This window comes from Hesperophylax consimilis, chromosome 10 (assembly GCF_061612785.1).
Source record: "Hesperophylax consimilis isolate HC1 chromosome 10, BYU_Hcon_1.0, whole genome shotgun sequence".
NCBI lineage: Eukaryota > Metazoa > Arthropoda > Insecta > Trichoptera > Limnephilidae > Hesperophylax > Hesperophylax consimilis.
In genome coordinates this window covers 19,005,299-19,023,545 of record NC_142845.1, presented here as the reverse complement: position 1 = coordinate 19,023,545, position 18,247 = coordinate 19,005,299, and the positions used below count along the sequence as shown (strand labels likewise).

Here is an 18,247-nt window from a genome sequence, read left to right as displayed (position 1 = left end):
TACATTTCATTGATGGACATGTCATTTTAACTTCAAAATATATTCTCGAGTTGTCATTGAAATTTATTAATTTCGGTATATGTATTGTGTTGAGATTTTTCAATGAAAAATCTTCATTTAAGAGTAAAAAACGAAACTATGAATTCTTCTTTTTAAACTAAAATGTCAAAAGAATGTCGAAAAAAGCTAATAATGTCATTTTGTAAAAATATTTTCAGACAAAACTCTTAACTTATGGATGTAGAAAACAAAACAACATTTCTACTATCCATCCAATTATCATACCAAATGCTCATTTAACAAGCAAGGATGTTATTAGTAATACACTCATCAAAAATAATGCATTATGTAGGTACAAATTATTCGAAAGAAGTACAAAATAATGTAAAAAAATTCTTTATTTTCTGCGAAAAACGCTTATAATAAATAATAGTACTTTGAAATGTTGCGATGGAACAGTTGTTGATGGGATGTTTAAATGCTAGGGACGTCCTCACTCCTCACTGGGTGCCCGTGGAGAGCAGCGCCAACAGACCGCCTGCTGTCGATACGGACACCACATAGTTACTGCAGTAAAGGTTAAGGAAAGTATCGAAGAATCTGTAAAGTCCAAACACAAAATACATAGTAGCAGTTTTCGTTACCCGTCTCGAAATTAAAGCTAATATTCATTGCAATAGATATTCATTGTGATAGATATTCATTGTGATAGATATTCATTGCAATAGATATACATTGTGATAGATATTCATTGTGATAGATAAGTGCAGTTGTGCATAATCAATGAACTGTGGGAAACGTACGGGGTTGACCTTAATGCTATCAATATTTAGCCATTGCCAATACGGAGCGCCTCCCTTTTTAATTTTCCTGTGTGCATCAAGAATTCTGGCCATTGATGACGCCAGTCTCTCAAATTTCACAGGGGAATGGAAACTGAACACAATTACAAGAGTAATGAATTCAGAGCACTGTTTTGTTCAACATTAAGCTTTAAAAATAACTTATAATCATTTCGTTCAAAAACTACATCACAAGGAACCCTATTTAATATGGTTCCTTGATAGTTAAGGCTCAAGTCTAAGAATCGAACGTCAATAAATCGGGTAATGTTGTTGTTCGGAAGAATCTTAACTGCCTGGAGCCTACAAAACCCCCAATGTTGTGGAATGTTGTGAACTCGTGAACGTTGTGGACCAGGCCATTAAAATCTGGCCACTAAACGTAGTTTAAGCCATTTTAAAGAACTTTTTCAAATTCTGAATGGTGCTCTCTCACCTGGGCGATGCTAAAATCTGATCTGCCAATACATATAATAATCATGATTTCACACTTTTGCGAAAGCAACCATTTATCCAAACACTGGCTCCTACAGATGTTTCTCAACTTTAGTGATCACCTGGCAAGTATTGTTGAAATGTCACTATACCCTTAACAAAGCATCCCCAAAGATGATATATAGGTTCAGGAGAAACCTCCCGAGTAGAGTATTAAGTCTGCTGTCATAACTAAAATGTTATAAAGTAGTAAAATAGTGTAGATATAGAAAGGATACACTGCAGGTGAGAAGGAGCGCAGGATGTAGAAGCTGATGAATATGACGAGGGCCAGGAAGATGGCGTTGTTATAGAAGATGGAGAAGGTTGTGGCTTCATAATCGGCCACCTCGTTTTTCTTCCACAGAATCCTAGAACCAAGAAAAATGCATGCGTTACAGATATTCATATTGGCTTATTCTTGTCATAATTTTGCATATATTTATGTATATTTTATCAGAACATACATGAAATAGGTATTATATTTGTGGGAAACGTACGGGGTTGACTTTAATGCTATCAATATTTAGCCATTGCCAATACGGAGCGCTTCCCTTAGTTAATTTTCCTGTGTGCATCAAGAATTCTGGCCACCGATAATGCTAGTCTCTCAAATTTCACAGGGGATATCCTTTTCACATAAATTGTAACCTTTCTTTATGTGGCAAGCGTCATTTATAAGAGAGATTACAACAGGACTACCAGCGATTTGCCTTAACTTTATCAACGAGGCTGTCGCATATGATTCATCAGCGATTGCTCCCTAGGAGGATGTCGCATATGTGATATGTGAAGTTTCACTAAAACACATACACGTGTCAAAACGTGCCGCGTGATGTGATAGATTGTGTTAAAAAGTTCATCATTATAAAGGTTAAAGTCTCACCTCTCATCCTTCTCCTTACGGCTCATCTTTCTGTCCTCGGCCAGCTTCTTGGTCATCTCCTTGCTGACGGCGTCCTCGCGTTTGACGGCCACCTTGTGCTTCAGCAGGAACTTGGTATTGCGGTAGGCCATGGCCATCAGGTAGGTGCAGGCGCACGTCACCAGGACAAACCAGCCTAGCGAGCTGAACATGTCCATCATGTGGATTCTCCAGAACAACCCTAGAATTAAACACAACGCAGCATTAGAGATCGTGAGACATGGTCATGACGAATGAATGCCAAAAGTTAAGACCAAGCCAATAGAAGCGGGACAGGGGTAGACCGAGGGAGAGGTGGATAGACTGCGTGGAGGATTGGAGCAGGACGGGAAGGACGGAGGACTGGAGGCAAGGGACCGCAGCCAGTGGAGAACATTTGTGGAGGCCAAATCCCACCCTGGGAAACAACGCCGTGATGATGATGGCAACATTAGTAAATAAATGTTTAATTCTTTCATTACCAATGTTCTTTAGAAAGGTTGGTCATAAAGATCAAAGCTCCTATAATCAGAATTATTTAACTATCTTTTGTGAAGATAAGTCATAGTTTTGGAAAAGATCCTGTGAAATATTTCATTGAGAATCCAGTGTTGTATAGGTGAAAAGATTTAACATTAAAATCTTGTTAATCTCGCCTTTAAAAATACCTATATTGGATTTACAATTAAACATTTAATTTGTAATCTGATTATGAGAACATTGTGACCAAATCTCGATAATTCAAAATAACATTTTACAACTCAAAATGTAATTGTGGGAAACGTACGGGGTTGACTTTAATGCTATCAATATTTAGCCATTGCCAATACGGAGCGCTTCCCTTACTTAATTTTCCTGTGTGCATCAAGAATTCTGGCCATTAATGACGCCAGTCTCTCAAATTTCACAGGGGAATGGATATTACAATTTAACCAGTGGACTGTCGATGTGTCTCAGGAGAATTTGCGAGCATTCTAATATTATCATCATTAGAATAATTTGCTATGTGATTTTGACCTTAATGCTTCGAAAAATGTATAAAAAACAAAATCAGCATCGTTTGGGCTGTAAAAAATTTAGGTTCCACTTTTATGAATGGCGCCTCTCTGAAGGCAGAAAAAATATGTTCTGTTTTGTGCTTTGGCCTTCAATAGGTTAAAGTAGGAATCACGTGACAATTAGAATTTATGACAAGAAACGTTACTTCACCTAAAAATTTTAAGAGGTTTGTGAAAAAAGACAACACCTTATTAATTTAGCAGATTAGGATAATATTAATGTTACTTAAAAATAATGCGGGTGTATGCATTTTATTGATAAATGAACTAATTAAAAAGTAAAGCATGTTTATGACTCAGGAAATAGCGCAATAAGTAAAGAAATTGTAGAGATTCGGCCAGCATATTGACATACTGTTATTTGACAAACAAGCAATTATTCGTTCACAGCATTAGTTAAGTATTTCATTGGTTTTCAAAAACTAAACGAATGAATAGGGTACATTTTAACATTTTTCCACACGCGTACAAGTTTATACTTTCAAAAATTGGCCTCTTTCTGAATGCAATACGTAATCAAGATCCAAATGACACATCTTTACCTCAACATTTTGATAATTTTAACCAAGTTGCCGAAAGAAATCTGAATGAAATAAGATAAAATAAATTATACATTTTATAAACAGCATTCAGTTACAATTAATGGTGTATTTGTAACGAAAAACTTACATATTGGGATAGCAGATACGATGAAAGCATTTCCGTAAAATAGAGCGGATGATTTTGTTGATACATTTCGGCTGAAATCTTGTAGCAAAAGCTCTTCGTCTTTTGTGAAATCCTTGCTAACCGTTTTCGAACTCATTTTTAATTTATAAATGCTAAAGTTACTCCACTTAATACGTGCACGAACGAATGCAAAATCACAACCGACACGACCGGACCAAAAATACTCCAACCAAACGAGAAAAGAGATCCACGATCGCCACGAATGACGGGACGTGTCACTGCAGTGTTGCCACTACGAGCTATACGTCACCGAACAAGTAGGAACTGTAGTGGGTTCCTACCGCTGCATTGTACTAAATGTTTTTTTAATTTCAAATTATTAGCCAAAAAAAATTGATTAGATTGAATATAAGAAATACTATGTATAGTGTCAAAAGCGAAAATATTTTTTAGACTACTATAATATTTTGTTTCGCAATAAAAAAAACATTTATAATGGTATTCGGGGTTTTTTGTAATTTTCTGCTATGGGGACTGATTTATTTTTACATATACCTAAAAATAAATGGCATTGGCTTAACTGCTTACCAAATTGAAGTGAAAAGTTAAATCCAAAAAAATACATTTTTAATCCAAAAGAGTCTTTACCTACAATATATTGTAAGCATTGTAGTTTATTTGGATAGCGTTGGCGTGTAAATTGGTTGTAGTAAATTTGGTGAACATTTACTCAATTTGGCTTCAGTTTGCATTTTAATGTTTGTAATGTTTTCGCCTTTTCGCCATTCTTTTATTTTGTTTCAAACAATATAGAATTTTCTTCTCTCTTGGCTATGACCGATGTTTAATTTTTTTTTCTAAGGCTTTGCATATGTGTTCGCAGGGATGGAAAATTCCTCCCCTACAACACATAAGCCTCCATGAAAATTGGACCCTCTTCTTTGATATCTACAGAAAGCTACTTAAAGCTCTCTTGTACTATATATCTTTATAAACATATGTACTTAACTAATTAATACGTTATTTACGATCTTGAACGCAAATATACCCGTATTTATATTGTAATTAAATTCCATCAAACGTTGTGTAATTTTTTTGATTTATGATATAGGATTTTAATTACTTTCATTTTTTGTGGTAACCCTCTTGGTTCTGATCGAGGTGTTGAGTTCAAAGTTGAATTAGTCTTTCTATTGCAAACCTAGACTTAAATGAATTTTCTGAATGAGCTAACTTTCCTATTGTAATTATTCTGATTCCCTGCACCCTAACAAAATCGTAGTTAAACGCTGATAAAAGATATTATACATGTTTATTTGGACAGGTAATTTAATATAACTCAAATGGTTAATTGTTAGTAAATTTGATTTTGGTGAACTTTTGTGTCTGTGTGGCACCACTCCTTTATGATTCTGCTGCTATAAGGTACAAGTAAAGATTGATTTAGTAGGTTAATGTAATTAGTTAATTGCATATTTGACGAACTCGGAATAGCCCATTTGCTGGCATAATTTGGCTCCAATCCTCCATCAAGTAAACGAGATGATCGGGAGTGGACTAGAAATTTGCACAATCCTTTGACACGGCTCCTTGATTGATACCTAAGTTATCGTGTCCCAAAAAGCCTTCCACGTCATCATGTACTGCATTCAAGTTTCCCCCCGGGTCCCGATACCCCCAAATTCCGACACCTCCTTGGACTACAATTTACTTAGGGCGAACCGGTTTCGTCCTACATACAATCATATACTCACGGTTTGTGTGGACTTACGGGTCGTGAATCCTCATTCCACGTCTAAGAGAAGATGCGAGAGTAGTCCATAGGACCTAAAATGCAAGCTGTATGCAGGTCCGCATCCTCCAATAGACAGTACATACGAATAAATATATGTATACATACAGTTTGGGAAAGGTTTATAACTCGCAATACGAGGCTATCTACCTCGCATCCCGAGCTCGGATCTCGCGCCAAGAACTCTGCGAAGCTCTAGGTCTGGTAACCGAATATATACGTACTAATAAGGTGATACTAATAAATACTAGTAGAATAAGAAATTATTTGATAGTTTGTTTTGGAGAGCTATCGAACTCCAGGCTTTTTGTTTGTTTGGTTTTGACGTTTTTATTTAAGAGAATCGTCATCTCTATTTGGTTTGGTTAATGGTCTTGTTGTAGGAGCGACCACTGCCTCCTGTTTGATGAACTGTATTTGTTTTAAATTTTTCCTCCAGGGTTCAACATTAATTTTTGTTCATCCTATCCCGTGATTTTCCAATTGTTTCAAGTTGTTGATTGCCACATTAGAGAGTACTCGACCCTCAAAAGTCTCAGGCAACTGATGGGGTTTTGTATGAGCACCCAATCAATAATATTCAAATGTTTCGTATAATTATTCGATATAAATCTTCCTAACCCGTGATTTTTCAATTGTCGTTTGTGATTGATAGGTATTTGAGCGCACGCAGCTTCCAGCTGGTTCAGATAACTAATAAAAATCTATGCGACTATTTAATCAATGATATTTAAATGTTTCATGTAATATTTCGATATAAATCTGGCTAACCCGTGATTTTTCAATTGTCGTTTGTGATTGATAAGTATTTGAGAACACGCATCTTCCAGCTGTTTCAGATAACTAATAAAAATCTTTTGTGACTAACTAATTATGGCCAAGGTCGTTTCCAAACTATGCGGTTGACCCAATTCTCCAGTGTCTTTATTTGTAAACAAATAATATAAACATCTCCTGACACACTAACCTAAATGTGAGATTTGTTTATTTTTAAATTCCTTAGAAGTCATTTGTGCCTCTTTACTTTTATTGCGCACTATTTATTAAAATATTTTTAAATCCTTTATAGAAGTTAAACTATTTATTTCATTTCCCGAATTTAGTAAATTTACTAGGTTTAATTGAAGAATAAATATACATATATAAGTACACATATCTCGATTATCAAAATATGTTAACTAAGAGTACATATATTAATAAATAAATATAAAATATATGATTCTACATAGTCTGGAATATTAATAAATACATATTTTCCTTTTCAATAATATAGATATATCCTTGGGTAGGTATTAAAAATCGCTACCATTTCGATGCTTCGATTAATAAATAAAATACATATATATAATTACATTACTCATATATATATTCTTTATATACAATATTTTACTTTACTTTTATATAGATAAATATATATACAAATATACAATATACATATATTAATGTGTAATTCTTTGTTTTGTTGTTTTAATTTAATATTCAATTGATATACTTCCACTTCACAGCCCTTCTGTGTCTCCTGGGACCTGAAAATTATTTATAAAAGGAAAACTCACCCACGTCAAGGTATTTCCGGTCGGGTAGTACACAACAACCTTGATGAAGAAATCCTACCTAATTAATTGTATTTTTCAACTAATTTCAAAATAAATCTTTTCGACTATTTATTCCTATTTAATATTTTTATTCTCGCTTGAATCGTATAAATTAGCTGATATTTAATTTTTCTTCCGAACGAAATCCTAATTCAGAAAACCCGTTGATTTAATAACACTTTTCTAGTTTAGGCTTTTGAATGATAGCTGTTTCAAATTCTTTTTCGAAATGATAGACTGATGATTAAAATTCCGGTTAAAATGACAAACACTTTTAACACTGTCGCTATACGCACGATGGGTTTTAATTGAACAATTTATTAATTCTAAATTTCTTTTTATATAAATTGATAAGAAAATTTATTCCAAATTGTGCAAACTTTTAATTTACTTGACTATTAATAAATTAATTTTTTTTCTAACTGTTAATTTTAGAACAAAGATTTAAACGTTTATTATTATCGAATCCTTTTTTTTTGTTTTTGTGTTTCTTTTAACCTAAGATGAAGTATTTATTACTATTATTATTATTTTTTAACCAAATTGACGTTAAATTATAATCTATTTTTAAATATCAATACGCGATCACGTTCACTTTAGATTAACGATAACAAACTCTTAAATTTAATTTGAATGTTTTCACTTTGAATGAAATAATTATTTTTAAATTTTTAATTAATTCACAATTCACTTTTTGCACTTCACTTAACACGTTTAAGCACTGAGTTTAAATTATATTTATTTTCACTGTTTAACCAAATTAAACTGATTTAACAAAACTTCACTGGTGGGGTTTTCAGAATTTAGAAACTGAATTTAAGACTTTTTACAAAACTTTCTAAGTCCAGGGACTTGTTCAGAATTTAACACTTAGATTATTTCACTAGAATTTTACCAATAGACGTAGTACTGCCACGTAACAACTTTTCAAACCCTCGGCGCGACTGCCTCCTGACTGATGAGTTCCATCTTTTATACCCCTCTCAGGTTCCAAAAGACGTATCTGAATTTCCTTTGGTAATCAATTCTATCTTTTACCAACTCGCAAATCCGAACATCCCTCCCATCAATATCGATTGTGGTTCCATAAGATGTTCTGCTTTCCGGCTCAAGGCGGTGTTCAGTTTCCATCTCACAAATCTAAGTCGATAGGGTCCGAATCAGGTAAGTCTGTGTTAATCGCCCAAGCTCCCTTTGTCCTCTGTTCATACAAAAATGTAGTTAGAATCTCATGATTTTGCGTTCCTTTTTTTTCTCAATTCGCGATAGGTCCGTCCTCAATAACATATATACAGATCTCAATTTTATGCATCTCGTGCGAAAATTGTTTAAATCCATGTCGAAATCTTTACTACGCATTTTTGAATTTCGATTTGTTTAAATTCTACTTAATTTTATTGTTACTTATATGAGCTTTTCCATTTCCACTCGTACTTTCTATCTCCATGACGCAGATTTGAGTTTTTCCTTTATCTTTGAATTTTATTTTTATCCGCGACGTTTTCTTGCACAAATTCTTCTTGATTCTTATGTCATTTCTCATAACTCTTATAATTACTCATTTTCCAAGTCGTATTTATTAATTTCACGGATAAATTCGAATTGTATCACTTTTTTCCACTTGGATTATTCTTTATCTCCGTTCTTTACCCTTCCTTTTATCTTTTCTCCACTTTTCCCGATGTGTGTAGTCTGCTGGGAAATTTCATACTTCATTTATTATTAATTAATATATAGTTTTCCACACTTCCATGGGAGATATACCTAATTAGACTCTGGGATATCTGTCATTTTTATTGCCTGACCCAATCTCCGCCCAATTTTCTATCTTTCTCATACCAGGATTCACATAAAACATATGCATTGACATCTGTTTATGTTTAAAATTTTGGTACTAGACTCGTAAATTTAGTTTAATTTCAAACCTATTAATTTTAATCTCTTTTGTCTAATCTAAATACTTCCATAAGGTCCACGTTAAAGTTAATCGCTTTTCTAATCGTTTATTACCTTAACGTAAATAAAAATCATGTTCGGATTTTGATTGTTTATCCTTCAAAATATACATGAGACCGCCAACCTTTTATCTTGTTTCGATCCCTCCGTAATATTGGGTAACTCTAATATATATCTAACCTAATAATTATGTAAAATGTCTACTTTTCCTGAATCTAATCTATCGCTATTATGTTTAGTTTTACTGTCTTCTTCTGCTACTCGATTTTCACGTCCCTAGAACCTTCGTAGCAGTCCAAAATCTCTGTATTATCCTTCCATTCGGTCGCCGCACTTTTCTAAAATGTCTATTTTTTTTGCGAGATTTTCATTCAAAATTGATTTACCAATATGTCCGTTTCATCTTAAATTGATAACGATTAATTTCCATTGTTTCCAAAACTCTCACCTCTCTTTAGTACGATTTTTATCGAACATGACACCCTCCTTCTATCATAAATAATTGTACTACAGTTGAAAATCCTGCCAGTGATTTTCCTTCGCTTTTCCCGTCCTTTTTTTATACTATCACGTTTATAATTTTTTTCATTGCATTTTTGTGTGTGCGCTTTACAACTTGTAAGACTTCCAAGCACCCGATTTCAATGGTTCGATACCCCATAAACGTCTCAGTTATTGTAAACATTTCCAGGAGTTTGTCACCTTGAAAGTCGATGTTGACCCTAAAGTGCGTTCACCTCTAATTTCTGTGGGAAAGAAGAAGCCATTAATTATCTTTTTTAATGTCGGGTCCAAGGTTCAATCCTTTGTCTTTCGTAGACACACCCCCCTTCGTTCACTGATTGGTTACTCAAAATTTTATAGCTCTTTGTTCAGATCTATTGGTTGACAAAATTCAATTTTTATTTATAGGCCTAGGAAAGGGGAAGTACCAGTCGTCCTAGACGATTTTACGACCTCTCTGCTTTCGTCCCGGAACCTAGATTTAATTTCAACTATTACAGGTGTCTACTGCAAGCAAGCTGGATCAATTCTTTCTCCGCCAGATGTCGTTAGCATGTCCGTTTTCATAAATAATTTGCATATTTTTTTGCAGCTATGGTTTATCTGTTTTTTTTCACTGTGATTTAAAGCCTTTCATCACATGTTCAAGCATAATTTTATCAGTTGTAAATATTTTTTTATTTGCGATGCGGATTTACTATTTTATGCATTCGCTTTTTGGTACACATTTCTTTTTGAAGTGAAACTTCTTTAGGCGCGTAATTCGGGGACGGAGTAAAACCGAGTCAGGATCGACACGAAAATGCGGGTACCCCCACCACCGCTCACCGTTCACTGTCCCTCTCTCACCATATGCGCTTGTTGAGGTGGGGGAGCCGCTCACGAACGTTCTCTCCCGACACGGGACAACAATCGATGCAGTTTTTGCACGATTCATTAAGGATTTAAGTGCTCATGTATATATCTCGCACTTTAGTTACCATAACCCAATTATCACGACATTAGGAAATGATATTCATGAAATTGACAATGAAAATGGCACATGATTGGTAAATTGTCATTGTAATTTCTTTGTAATTTTTAATTGTAATATTGTTATTTATGTAATATTGTATACTTGTGAATAAATTGAAAATTTTTGGAACTATACATTAATCGAACGTCATTCATCTATAAGAAAATATTAGAAAAAGCAAATCCATGCTTCGTCGTTGAATTATTTAACCTCTAATTTTCAAACTAACCTAAGAGAGAAAATAGAGATGATGAAATGAAAATAGAGAGAGAGGAATACTAGAAGTTTCACTTCTGTCTTGCGTAGGCTTGACACACCCACTTTTTTTTGGTGTTCTTTGTCGTTTTAAGGTTTGGGGAGTTAAGTGTTTAGGGAGTCAAAACTTATTATGATAAATAAAAGTAGCTTTGTAAATTCAGCCTTATTTAATTAGACGAAAAATACAAAAATTCTCAATACTTATTACTACAATTTTTAAACCTCCTTAGATAAAAATATCTTTACTATCTTCATCAATGTGCGAAACTTGAATCGCAAATAGAATGTAAGAGAGATTTTCATTGACTTTTTGGGTCTGTAATTTTCCTTGTAACGTATCAAAATCAGCCACTTCCACCTAAAAAATATAAAAACACACATTTTTTTAACATAATTTTTCGGCTGTTAGATAAATTGATATTAATTACCTTGTAAGCACAGCTTTACTAACCTCGTGAGGAGGGTCTTTCAGAATGGGGGGCAAAGGTGCATACAACCTTTCGCATAGAGCGCAAATGCCGCACCAAAGTCTAAAGGGTATCCCAATATTCTCCAGTCCTTTTGCCTAAAATATATTTACTATTATTAATAATACGTTTACAATATTTTCAATTTTATTCCTTCAAACTATCCAAATAATTATACTCATGAAGGAAAATTGAATTTTTTATGTTTTATCTTTAGTGGCAAAATAATGTCTACCTCATTTTTATCTGGTACAATATCAAACTCTGCAAACAAGTTGGCATCACGTTTCTCAGGACTGTCAGCAGCTGAGGAAATTCTGCACGAGTTGGAGTCATCCGTGTTTAGGATACTCTTGTTGGCCATCTTCTTAATCATTTCGGCCGTGAGAGATTCCCAGTGCAACAACAGCCTGAATGCCTCGGCTGTTTCTTCTGTTAAAGTCTCACCCATCATTATCAGCAAAGCATCTTTGATACACTGAAAGCATTAATAAATAACAACATCCAAAATTGCGACATACATATTTATGATAATATAAAGTACTGTACTCACGTTTAATGGCATTGTATAAGAATTAGTGTTAAATTGTTCCAGTACAGTTTGGTAAAGTAATTGCTTGGAACTGGAAACAATTATGTATTCCGATACATACTGCATTGGTGTTAGACCTATGTATGATAAAACAACAAATATAATATCAATCACATTCAATTTATAATAAACACAAAGCAAAATTTAAGATTCAAGTGAATTATGAATAAATTTAATATACCGTCAAGATCTCTTCGATCAATGGGCATTGAAAAAATAGCATTCCGTCTTGAGAAAACCCTCGGCAGATGTAACCATTTGTGTAAACTCAAGGGAGGCAGCTTAAACTCCTTCATTAATTGCGTCATTTCCCTTCCATAAGACTTCTCCGGACGAGTTCTCAGGGCTTCTTCAAGAACACATCTCCTCTGAAAAATTAAATAATAACAAAGGCATAATAAACTAGTAGGCCACCATTAGTATATATGTAATACTTAGTTCAATGAACATGATAACTATGTACAAAATTATGTTTACCTTTGGATCAAACTCTGATTCGATGGCCAAGTTGTCTACTTGTCTTTGAATATGTTTCAGCAAACCACTCTCCAAGAAGGAGTCTTGGATCACTGCCCGAGAGTGTCGTCCAGCTGAAGTGTGTGGATTTGTGTTTGCATCCACTTCATCAGTTGGTGCCATGGAAGCTCTGGAGCTAGGGTTATGAGACTCTGAACCGATTCCAGCAATCTAAAATTAATGTATAGTCATTATGATTTGAAAAATCAACATAATAATGTGTAGAGTCACGCCAATCAAGTAAGTAAGTCAAATTTAATATAAAGACAAAGTTAATAACTAGCCTGCGTTTCCGGGTCATTTGTGTTTGTCACAAGAACAGCCGACGCAACTCTATTTCCTTTCTTCTTCTTGCGTCCTCTTCTCCGCATTTCTCCCGAATCCACGTCCACAAGTTCATGATCATCTCCAGTGGCATCCAAAACGCCTTCAATCAATACTTCAACATTCTCCAAGGTATGCCGGGGCTTGTTTAAGTTTTGTGTTATGTTTTTTGACTGCAGAACTCTGAGCTGATTCTGAAAAAATAAATATGTGATTCAATTTTGAGTAGGTACGTAAACCTTTACAGCGCTGGAGTTTTTAACGTAATCTATCCCAGCACATGGCACGTTTTAACATAATGTATGTGTTCTAGTAATAGATACGAGCAGTGGCGGCTCGTGACTTTTGGGTTACTAGAGTGCTAATATTACAAAAAATGGCTTAATTGATGTTGTAGCTGAAAACAATTTTTTTTTTTTTTTTCGAAAAATTGATTTTTTGTATGAAGATTTTCAGGAATTCCGTGCGGCGCACGGCTACACTGAAATTTCCTGAAAATCTTCATACAAAAAATCGATTTTCGAAAAAAAATAAAAAATCGTTTTCAGCTATAACAACATCAGAAATGCCATTTTTTATAATATTAGCACTCTAGTACACCCAAAAGTCACGAGCCGCCACTGCATACGAGATCACAAAAAGAATGAGATACCCGCATACGTTGATAACAACTGATGGATCACATATTACACAACCGCATGTATGTATATACATAATACATACTTTGGAAAATAAATAACATATTTCTACCTCGAGGTAAGTAAAGAAATCTCTAGTAGTTTCATCTGGCCATGGAGTAACTATTCTCTGATACTCCTTTATACTATGTTGCAACATATTTTTTCTTGACTTTCTTTTTCCTTTCTTCTCGGATTTTTTTTTTTTCTTTTTCGATTTTTCACTATCATTTTTCACATCACTCTTTTGTATACCAGTTGACATTTTAACGTTTTTAGTAACATCAATCTTCGGCAAGGATTTAATTACGCTATTTTTTGTCTTGGGTCTATTTAAACTTATTGGCAAGTTGGATACAAGTAACGGTTTAGATTTTACAGAATGATCAAAAGTTACAACTTGTTTACTTTTTGTCGCGTCTGGTGTTGTTTTACTAACGGAAGATTTGTTCATGATTGGAAAATTTGAGAACAAAAAATAAAAGATGAATAAACTTATGAAATATGCAAATAATTAATAAAAATACATTTGTTTACAGATTATCACTAGGGGCTTCTGATACTATGATTAGAAAATGATAATCTTTACTGTGCAAGATGAAACAATTGATTTTTAGATAAAAGCCGGGAGCTTAACTGCAATACAAATACATAATTAGTTGATTTGATAATGTTCATCGTAAAGTACACTTCTATAGTTAGTGAAACAAGAGTCTTTGATAATCTAGCAGTGTTAAAATACCTTTGATAATCTAGGAGTGCGGTCGGACACATTTCCTCGTGGTGATCTGATGGACAGGGTGGCCGGAGATACCAGTGGAGGCATCTGACCAGTGCGTCCCACAGATAATAGCTTCTTTGGAGATTCAGCATTGGCCGGAGTAGTGCTGGCCCCAAAACTGCTGAGCCCCAGGCCACTGCTGATCTCTGAGGTTTGGAAGCCATGCCAGCATAAGGTCTCCTGAGAACATTTATTTTAAGATCAGGTGAGGTTAGTTTAATTCACACATCTTTTACTAAGGACGGGTTGTTTCGGAGAATTTGAACAATTCATCAAATTTCAACGTTCATTTTCGGGTTCTGTGAAAGTCCTATTCAAGTTCTGTTATTATATCATTGTAGGCTAGTTGCTTGACAAAACTAAAAATAAAAACAGAACTTGAAAAAATCTTTCACATAACTTGAAAATGAACGTTGAAATTTGATGAATTGTTCAAATTCTCCGAAACAACCCGTCCTAAGTGTATATACAAATTTTTAACAGTTTAAAGGAGTCTGCACACATAACTGGAGCATACCATGACCGTGCTACGAGGCACGAAAAGAAACCTGAGATGCACTACTATGCCCACTGCAACGGATCGACAGCATTCTATGCCCGTATGCACGGAGCGTATTGCCACTGGCAAAATATTATACGGTCCGGTCATTGCAGGCTATGGTATTGATCGGTGACGGAATAGTCTAGTGGGAGTTATTACGGTCGTAGTATGATACGTTGTAGTGGGCAGAGTCCTTTAACGGCATTGTAAGTAATTATGAATTTCTGTATTTTGATTATATTATTTAAGGCAGACCTGGCTGTGACTCCTTCGCAGGTCAAGCACGAGCTTCTGTCTCGTGATGGGAGGGTTATCTGGTGTTAGGCAACGTCTTCTCAAGGAGCCTCGAGAAACGGCACTAGCCAAAGTTGGGGCAGGAGTCAGGGGCCGAGAATCTGTCTGCGTGTACCTGGAAAATCATGAAACATTTATTAAGCTGTGACTCCAAAAGCATTGCTGTAAGTGGACTGTTGTATGCTCTATTTTTTACCTTCGAAATAATTCTTCTGGTACAAAATCAACTGTCGTTTCATTGATCAGCAATTTTTCCGCCTCTTGCATAGATGTTCGCAATGCTGCCATTTCTTCAGCAAACAATTCTATCTTGTTTTCCGAAATCTAAAAGAAATCAAACCATTGATAGTTCCCTTTCATAAATTAGTGTTGTGAGGGAATCATTATTAGCATATTTGATGAAGAATTTATATTCTGGGTCGGCAATGGACTGAAGCCGCTAAAGAAGCGCAGGACAGGGATTCCTGGAGGCACACTGTTGAAGCTGTAGGCCTCCGACCTGCCTATAAAAAGTGGAAAAAAATTATGATGATGGATGAGGTTATGACCTACCAAGGAGTCTTTAGCCCTCTTAACCACATCCTTGATGTCTGCATCAGCGGGGTGATTGCAGAGGATGGAGCAGCCGTAGGAGAAGGGGTTGTAGAGCCCCGCAAAGGGGCGGAGAACATACGGAGCGGGGGCTGTGCCACATGACAGTTCCACTGGACTCTGAAGCTGGAAAACAAATCATGAACCGCTCATAATGAACTATGTTTTGTTGTAAACTTTTATTCTCACCAAAAATATTTAACAATCTGGTACTAATTTCAGTTATATGTAATGCGCATTATTCATGTGTGAAATTATTCACATTCAATGAACTCAAATTTGCTTTGAATTTGTAGCAGTCATTTCCTGCCCGCTACAGAGTTTTAGCATTATTCAGTGGCCATCTCTAATTTACAGCGGCTAACTATGGCAACTCTGCGACAACGAGGCTCACCCGGGGCTCGCCGTCAAGACGCGCGCACCTCGACAATTTAGTATTCAACTGGCTGGCCTACCGGAACATCGCTTAGCAGAGAGGACACGAACCACACAATGAGCTGACAAAACTTACGAACGGTGACGATGCCGCAGTTTAATAATTTGCCTTTGGTCATCCATCGTTCAGCTTATAAATATTAGTTTTGCTACCGCATCACTTGGCGCCCATTATTACATTCATCAGGTTAGTTTATAATAAATGTCACCATCCAATTGTCGCTTTCAATGCAATTTTTAAATTAGCAATCGTGCTTTCAACCTTCGGTTGTAGCACACGCCTGAGTTATTTGTCATCAATTAAAAGAGTTCTCATGTTGATTAGATGTTGTAGTAATAAATGTTGTATTATGGAATTCATTTTCTCCTCACTTTTATTTACTACACTTACTGCCCTCGTGGCAATAACCCCTCTTACAATGACGCCCTACGTGGTAAATCTCGTTACAAATTTAAGTACCATTTTCAAAATCAGAAATGCTTTTTTAAATTTTTTTATGTGAACACTGCACAAGAGTCCCAACTGCTCCCAAATGTGTTGAGCCAGTGAGACTATGACATCCCCAATTGGGGTATGTTGTGAGGTTGAAGGTAGTACGGAGGGAAAGGAGATGGGGGGAGAGGTAGGTGGGTGTGTACCTGGCTATTCACATGTGGTCACCAAACACAGCTAAAGCCATTTCAAGCAACATTTCATTTTATTTACCTTTTTTCTAACCTCCACTGGATTTCGTAAGCTCTCCATCAACCCCGTTTTACTCAAAACTGACATTTTCACTCTTTATTTCTCTTTTCAATGCAAATCTGAAACAATTATCATTACTGTTATTATATAGAATTGCATTGAAATCTTCAAATTTGTAACTAATATTTGTCTCTTACAGTAAATACGTTTTTGGTAAGACAACAACAAACACATTTTGACAGAGCAAAATAATTTTGTTTGATCAATAAATCAAATTGATTCTGGGTATTGTGTACAGGTTTACTTTTTTGACGCAAAATAATCAAGTTTAAAAATATTATAAAATTTACATTATACATACCAAGATTCCTATTGTCCAGGGCAAGAAGTCTTAAATTTTCAAAACTTGCTAGAAAACGTTCAATGGAGGATGGGATAAAAAGGGGAAAGAGAAAGGAATAGAGGGAGTTGCAAGAACCTGGTTGTTCAGATCCATCACTAATCCATTATTCAAACAAAATGTTGCTCATCAAACTCAATTATTTTATTTAGCACCGCAGAATGAAATAAATATACATTTAACAACCAAAACAGCATAATATTTTCATGAGACAAATAAATCATTATTCGAGATCCAAATCACTCTTTTGATGGCATTGGGTACTTTCATAATTGTAACGGCAAATTATTAACTGATACAATATTGTATTTGTATGTCTTTCTTGAAAGAATTGAGTTTTTATCTTAATATTTGAAAGAATAATTTGCAAAGTGTATTTTCATAAAATAATTATATTAACGCCATCTATGAATGCGTAGATTATAACATACATTATGACTTCTTGTGCTGCACCGATGATATGTACTTTTAAGAAATTATGCTGAAGCGTTACCAATAAAATTATACCCCCACAATTATTATGCAAAATTAGCAAATAAACAATAATATCACAAGGTAAAAGCTAAATTTCTTATAGAAACTAATTAGACGGGTGTAGATTACTGGCAGATTTATTAAAGGTCTCCTACCAGCTTTCCAGACTACATCATAATAATATTATGTATTTATAAAACCTATTTAAAAAAAACTAAATGAAAAAAATTAAGACGCATACGTTTTAAAACACTTATTTATAGATACATAATACAGATGAATGCGAGTAAAAATCATTTATACTTTGAAAAATAATAAACTTTTAACCCCTTAATTATTAGGAAACCAAATTTGGTCCCAATTACCAAATGAATATGGGACCAAATTTGGTTTCCTAATAATT

General features: G+C 34.8%; 2 protein-coding genes across 2 annotated transcripts; both read right to left on the bottom strand.

The window, feature by feature from the left end:
- Nucleotides 1–380: 380 nt before the first annotated feature.
- On the bottom strand, nucleotides 381–4,212 carry LOC149420425 (translocon-associated protein subunit gamma). The gene is made up of 4 exons (XM_089636137.1): nucleotides 3,948–4,212; nucleotides 2,203–2,422; nucleotides 1,556–1,687; nucleotides 381–567 (listed from the first exon to the last, which is right to left on the bottom strand). Exons 1-4 carry the CDS (start codon nucleotides 4,081–4,083, stop codon nucleotides 501–503), a joined length of 555 nt encoding a protein of 184 aa, XP_089492263.1. The 5' UTR covers nucleotides 4,084–4,212; the 3' UTR covers nucleotides 381–500.
- Nucleotides 4,213–11,293: 7,081 nt separating this feature from the next.
- LOC149420424 (uncharacterized) lies at nucleotides 11,294–17,057 on the bottom strand. The gene is made up of 12 exons (XM_089636358.1): nucleotides 16,992–17,057; nucleotides 15,812–15,976; nucleotides 15,456–15,583; nucleotides 15,221–15,374; nucleotides 14,386–14,604; nucleotides 12,927–13,160; nucleotides 12,604–12,813; nucleotides 12,308–12,494; nucleotides 12,088–12,203; nucleotides 11,770–12,012; nucleotides 11,519–11,632; nucleotides 11,294–11,425 (listed from the first exon to the last, which is right to left on the bottom strand). Exons 1-12 carry the CDS (start codon nucleotides 17,055–17,057, stop codon nucleotides 11,294–11,296), a joined length of 1,968 nt encoding a protein of 655 aa, XP_089492484.1.
- Between the last annotated feature and the right edge of the window lie 1,190 nt (nucleotides 17,058–18,247).

Coding starts and splice junctions, on each gene's coding strand:
- LOC149420425 (XM_089636137.1), bottom strand. CDS start 4,083: ATGAGTTCGAAAACGGTTAGCAAGGATTTCACAAAAGACGAAGAGCTT. Junction 2,423..3,947: donor CGTATCTGCTATCCCAATAT/GTAAGTTTTTCG, acceptor GTTTAATTCTAG/GGTTGTTCTGGAGAATCCAC. Junction 1,688..2,202: donor CGTAAGGAGAAGGATGAGAG/GTGAGACTTTAA, acceptor TCTTGGTTCTAG/GATTCTGTGGAAGAAAAACG.
- LOC149420424 (XM_089636358.1), bottom strand. CDS start 17,057: ATGTCAGTTTTGAGTAAAACGGGGTTGATGGAGAGCTTACGAAATCCA. Junction 15,584..15,811: donor AGAGGGCTAAAGACTCCTTG/GTAGGTCATAAC, acceptor GATTTCTTTTAG/ATTTCGGAAAACAAGATAGA. Junction 13,161..14,385: donor GCACTCCTAGATTATCAAAG/GTATTTTAACAC, acceptor TTATTTTTTCAG/AATCAGCTCAGAGTTCTGCA.